The 6,425-nt window shown below is 37.3% G+C and overlaps 1 protein-coding gene across 1 annotated transcript; it reads left to right on the plus strand.

Moving 5' to 3' along the window:
* Positions 1-1,159: 1,159 nt before the first annotated feature.
* Positions 1,160-3,576, plus strand: LOC100261057 (scarecrow-like protein 8). The gene has a single exon (XM_002272435.4). The coding sequence runs from the start codon at positions 1,400-1,402 to the stop codon at positions 3,242-3,244; it is 1,845 nt and encodes a 614-aa protein (XP_002272471.1). The 5' UTR covers positions 1,160-1,399; the 3' UTR covers positions 3,245-3,576.
* Positions 3,577-6,425: the final 2,849 nt, after the last annotated feature.

Raw genomic sequence — 6,425 nt, forward strand, 5'->3', positions numbered from 1 at the left:
AAAATTGGTGTCAAAATTCAAACATAATCATCTTCACTTAGTACTTATGCCAGCCCCCAAAACAACAGTTGGAACCCTTAAAAAATAAAATAAAAATATTAAAAAAAGAAAAAAGAAAAAAGAAAAAAAGAAAGTAAGCTTTGAAATCCATCTTATCTTCTTCATCAATCCATGAAGTGAAAAAACTCATCAAAAGATCAAATGGTTGGTATCTAATCATCCACTTTCAACCCCATTTTTCTGACATGGAGGCCAATTTCAAAATTGGTGGGGGTCCCCTTTTTACCCAACACCACCCTCTTGCAAAACCATGTTACAAATTTTGAGGGTATTTTCGTCAATTAATAATTATTTTGCGATTAAATTAATTGTGAATAATTTACAAAATTGAAGAGAATTTTACTTTAATTTGAAGCAATAGAAGCAGGATGGGCATTTTCTTGGCAGAAACTTTTAGGTATTTTGATTTTTATTATTTAAATGGTTGGGGTTTTGCCAACGTAGACAGCTTTCTGGTTTTTGAAATTCTATACTCAGACGTAAAGTCAGTACACTGGCAGGTGTAAGTCAACCCTCCTAAACCCACCGGCTATTTCCGGTTACGACAAACCCCGTTACTGGATTTCGAATCGACGAGCCGGAGGTGGGGACGTAAGGGTTACAGTGCTGTTATTTAAGTTTGTGCCCAGGACAAACTCGTGAGGTGCCACGTGTGTTATGGATTGCGTTCATGGGTTAATGGGGCTGGGGTTTTGTGAAAGTCTCTCTCACCATGCTGTCGCGGAATCATCGCAGTATAAAGATCATCTCTTGCACATAAACGGAATTCCAAGCGCACGCTTAAATTTAGCGCGTGCTTTGAACCTTTGGTTGGAACTTGGAAGTGGCGGCAGTGCCTTTGTCAGGTGGTTTTGAGAGAACCGACTTACTCGCATTGGATTTCAATTTTGAATTGCAGAGCCTGAACGTGCAATCACGCGTCAAAACACGAGAGTAGGGACGGTTACTCTCCTAACACCGAAGCGGGATAACAGTGTGAAAGCAAGGTGTTCGTCTCACTTAAGAAATCACCGTTCATTGTCTTCAAAAGCGGGAATAAGTCAAATCAGGGAGAATCCAACGGCTCAGAGGCGATGGCGTACGTACTCGTGAGCTTATAAGAATAAATACTATATATATATATAAATATATATGCATATAAAAAAAACTGAAAAACCAAAACCAGAGAACAATAGCTTGTTTGGAAACTGATCTCTGTCTATTTGAAACTCTCCCGTCTCGAAACGACGAGAATCGATTCAATCGCATAGGTGCAAACGCTCATTCTTTTTAAGTTCTCATGTATTTGGCGAGAAACGACGCCGTATAACTCTGCCGGAAACATTCTCGGCGGATCACCATGTCTTCAGGCTTTCCCGGCGGTGCACCGGACTTCTACGCCTCCGGTGGAATCGGTGGAAGATCCGTCGCCATGAACAACAACCCTCATGTTCCGTACAGGTCTCAGATGCCCGGAATTCTCGTCGACCCATCTTCTCAGATCGTTCAACGCCGGCCTGATTGGATCGGAAAACGGTCGCTGGCGGAGTTTCAGGCCCAGCATCAGCAACAGCAACAGCAACAGCAACAGCAGCAACCAGGTTTAGGGCTTCTTCTCCGGTCCGTGAAGCCGAGGATGTACCAGCATGCTTCTCCAATATCTCCTCTTTCACCGGTGGACTATTCAGCCTCCATCTCGCCGGAGTTTCCGTCGGTTTCAGCGGGAAGGTATGGATTGCCTCTTCTTCAACAGCTACGACCGCAACCCATCGCGCTTGGTAACAACGTGATGGCTCCTCGGACCGCTAATTTATCGACTGTGACATACCCAAATTTCCCTCACAATAGAGGTGCGTTACAAGAATCAGAGCCGGAATCAGAGAAGAAGATTATGAATCGGCTCCAGGAACTCGAGAAACAGCTGTTAGACGACGACGACGTCGACCAAGAGGGCGATGCTGTGTCTGTCGTCACGCACAGCGAGTGGTCGGAAGCCATACAGAGCCTCATCATCCCAAATCAAAAGCCCATTTCGCCATCATCTTCGTCTTCTTCAACGTCATCGATCGCTTCTGCGGTACCCATCTGCCCCAAGCAATCGGCCCACGAAGCCGCATCTGCCATATCCGAAGGCATGTTGGACGCAGCGATGGAGTCCCTCACGCGCCTGACCCTGGTCGCCAACGCTCGAGGTAATTCAGAGCAACGTTTAGCGGCGTACATGGCGTCGGCGCTCAAATCCCGATTGAGCGCAGCCGAGAATCCGCCTCCAGTGGCGGAGCTCTACAGCAAGGACCATATAATGGCAACCCAAATGCTGTACGATATGTCTCCGTGCTTCAAGCTGGGGTTCATGGCGGCAAACCTTGCAATTCTTGAAACGACGTCGTCGGAGCAGAGCGCCGCCAAGTTTCACGTTCTCGATTTCGACATCGGCCAAGGAGGCCAATACGTAAACTTGGTCCACGCCCTCGGTGCGCGTCAAAACGGGAAGCACACTTCCTTGAAAATCACCACCATCGCAGATCCCAGCAATGGTGGCACCGACGAGAGGTTGAAAGTGGGCGAAGATCTGAGTCAACTCGCGGAACGGCTTTGCATCAGCTTGAAATTCAAGGTCGTGACTCATAAAATCCATGAACTGAGTCGCGAGTCACTGGGCTGCGAGTCCGATGAGGTCCTGGTGGTGAATTTAGCGTTCAAGCTCTACAAAATGCCGGACGAGAGCGTGACGACGGAGAACCCTCGTGACGAGCTTCTCCGGCGGGTGAAGTCTTTGCAGCCGCGGGTGGTGACTGTGGTGGAGCAAGAGATGAATGCAAATACTGCGCCTTTTTTGACCAGGGTGAACGAGGCCTGCGCATACTATGGTGCTTTGCTCGACTCGCTAGACTCGACCGTGTCAAGAGACAGATCGGAAAGAGTCCAAGTCGAGGAGTGTCTGGGTCGCAAACTGGCAAACTCGGTTGCGTGCGAAGGGAGGGACCGCGTGGAAAGATGCGAGGTGTTTGGGAAGTGGCGGGCCCGGATGGGCATGGCCGGGTTCGAGCCCAGGCCCATGAGTCAACACATTGCCGACTCAATGAGATCCCGCGTCAACTCACACCAGCGCGGTAACCCAGGATTCACCGTCAAAGAAGAAACCGGTGGGATCTGCTTTGGATGGAACGGACGAACTCTCACCGTCGCATCTGCTTGGCGTTAACTTCACTCTCTCTCTCTCTCAAATTATCATTATTATTAATATTATCAATATTAATTGTTATATTTTTAACGTTTTCTCGAGAAAAAAAAAATGAAGGGTAAAGAAAGAAAGACCCACCAACAAAAAAATAAACGGGGGTTGTTTGGATGGAAGGAAAATTCGAGCATAGTGCATTTATTGATATTTGGTGGAAGGGTTGGGGGGGTGTTTGGTAATGGCTGACTTGTAATGGATGGGGCCTCACATTAGTGGCAAAGAAGGGGCTCCACTTATAGATTATTTTTTGTTTCTTTTTTGAGTTTTAGTTGAACTTATTTAGGTAATTTTAGTTATGCGTGAGCCTCGTGTCAACTTCTCATTGGTTACATCACACTTTTCCTTTTCTCCTTCTTCTCTCTCACCCATTTTTATTTTACAAATTACAACAAGGAGTGTATGGGATTTCACGTGCGCATGCTGAGAAATTCAGAAATCAAGATGTTAAATTCGTTGCCAAACATGCTCGTTTCGTTGTTGTTTGTGTGGGGCATAGTGAGTTCTGTGCCCCCAATAGGTGGTGACGTGGGCGTGCTGATGTAGCAAGCAATGACCCCAAAATTATGGAATGTTGTGTGCTTTGGGCCACCCTGCCATCTTTATCTCCATTCAAACTGGCCCATTTCACTGTACTTCCCCAACTGATTCAGACCATCGAAGTTTATATGCCCGGCTCTTTCTTTACTGTGGATTGGTTGAAACTTAAAGCTAGATTGTGTTTGTTGTCTCATTATATTCAAAAAAAAAAAAAAAAAAAAAAACTATGGATTTATTTTCCTTTCAAAGCATTGGCTTTATTTATATTCAATTTTTTTTTTTGGTATACTAACAAAAATACTAAGACTTTGTTTGATTTGTGAAAGAAAAAAAATAAAAAATAGATTCAAAACTAATAAATTATTTTATATCTCTTCAATTTATTTCACTTATTTTCCTCCATTTTATAAATATTAAATAATTTTAAAATATATAATTTTTAGTTAATTTTAATTATATACTATGAAACCAAATACAAGAAAATAATTTATCTTTAACTCTTTTTTTTTACTTGTCAAAACCAAACATAGCCCAAGGGTTATATTATCTTCATGATATCTTATGTTTGGTTTCCCAAGGGAAATACAAGGAAAATAAAATAAAAATAAAAAATAGATTTAAAATTGATAAATTATTCTTATTTACCATTTCAAACTCATTTCACTTGTTAGCTCATTGATGCAAAAATTAAATAATTTGAAATTATGTATGTTTTTAATTTGTTTTAATTATAATTGATTTTTTATATTTTTTATAGGTCAATTAAAAATGAGAATTTTTTTTTTAATTTTCTTAGTATTTTGAAATCATGAATTTCACATAAAATCCAATTTGGCACAAATTATAATAATTTTAGAATTTCTATAAAATGGGAAATATTAATGAAAATGGTCATTAATGATAGTAATGATGGAAAATAAAGAGAGTACAGATGTTATGGATTTTATGTTTTAATCACAAATAAATGCATAATAAAAGGGGGAAGAGATGGGAAGGAGTTACGATTATGATGATGTTATGGTAGAGAGTTATTGATGCGTGACCAAACAAAAATAAATTGAAGCAAATACTCATAAAAATCTTGGATATCAGTGGAAGATTTAACATAAATGATATTGATACCCAAATTTATTGATATTCAACAACATGCCCATGAGAGAACGGGAGAGTTAATTCTAATTAAATATGCATGATAAATGTCGGGATAATTTAGGATTTTTAAATTTAAAAAAAAAAAAAAAAACTACACTAAATTTTCAGGAACATTCTCATATTTTTATCTTTCATTGCAATTCTATGTATTAAATCTTGATTGACTAAGAGGGTAATTATTCATAATAGAAAAATATTCTAATAATTTCTTTTTTTTTTTTAAGGATAATATGCGTATAGACTTTTTTTTTTTTTTAAATATCCTTAATGTCTTTCTATTTTTGGTCATATTTATTAATCAATTCATTGCAATTTTTTTTGTTACTATAATAGTAATATTGATTTTAATTTTTAATTGGTAAGTGTTTTATTGTATTGATTTAATTTACATTTTTGTTTTTATATGAATTTTGACTTATTTAATTTGTAACCTTTCCCATCCAATTTCCTTTTATTTCATTTTATTATAAGAAATATTTTCCATTTTTTAATAACTTGGAAAATGTTCCTTGTATTTTTTTTTCTTATTATAATTATATTGCCAAATATTTTATTTTATTGCTTTAATTTCCTTTGAATATAATAATTCTTGCTTGTCATTTTAATTAGTGATTGTAGTTTGTAAGGAAGTTACCTTATTTTTAAGCTATTTTTATATTTTATGATTTTTATTTATTTTTAATTAATTTCAACTATTCCTTTCAATTCAGGGCCTTCCATGTTACCTTGAACCTTTGTTCCAAGGTTCAAGCCCTCTTCTTCCACGCTTTGAATTTTATTTCAATAAGCTACAATTCATCCCACATCGAAACTTCATGGGGATGAAAAGAGGTTATAAACCTCAGTCAACCTGAATAGGGCATGAGGATTTTGGGCCGTAGAGGCAATGCTGTTAGTGGGCTCTATCTAGTAAAAAGGTAAGGGGCCCATTATGACAGCAATGGAAAACAACGTGAACCAGATGTTTAGGGCCTGTTTGGTTGCTGTTTTTGAAAACTGTTCTGGAAAATAATTTTTGAGAACAGTTTTTGGTGTTTTTAAAAAAAAAATTATGTTTGGAAACTGAATTTTAAAAAACAGTTTTTGTTCTCAAAAACAAAAAAACATGTTTGGTTGAGTTAATAAAAAAAAAATTTAGAACAAATAAAACAAAAGACACGTTTGAAAGATGTTTTTTTTTTCTTTTCTAATTAATAAAATATTTTCTTCAAGTAATTTTATATTATAAATTTATAAATAATTTTTAGATATATAGTTCATTTAAATTAAAAAAATTATTTATTTTATTAATTTTAAAATAAAAATATTTTTTATATTTTTTTAAAATAAATCAAACATAATAAAATTATTTTTATTAATATTTTTTTTATTTAATCTTTAACTTTATTAAAAATGATAGCATATTCTATTAAATTGAGATAAAATTGTTCTCGTATTTGTTAATTTTTTTTTTATC

The sequence above is a fragment of the Vitis vinifera genome, chromosome 16 (genome assembly GCF_030704535.1).
Source record: "Vitis vinifera cultivar Pinot Noir 40024 chromosome 16, ASM3070453v1".
Classification (NCBI taxonomy): Eukaryota; Viridiplantae; Streptophyta; class Magnoliopsida; order Vitales; family Vitaceae; genus Vitis; species Vitis vinifera.

Bases quoted from the DNA above. Each gene is read 5' to 3' on its own strand.
- LOC100261057 (XM_002272435.4), top strand. From the start codon at position 1,400: ATGTCTTCAGGCTTTCCCGGCGGTGCACCGGACTTCTACGCCTCCGGT.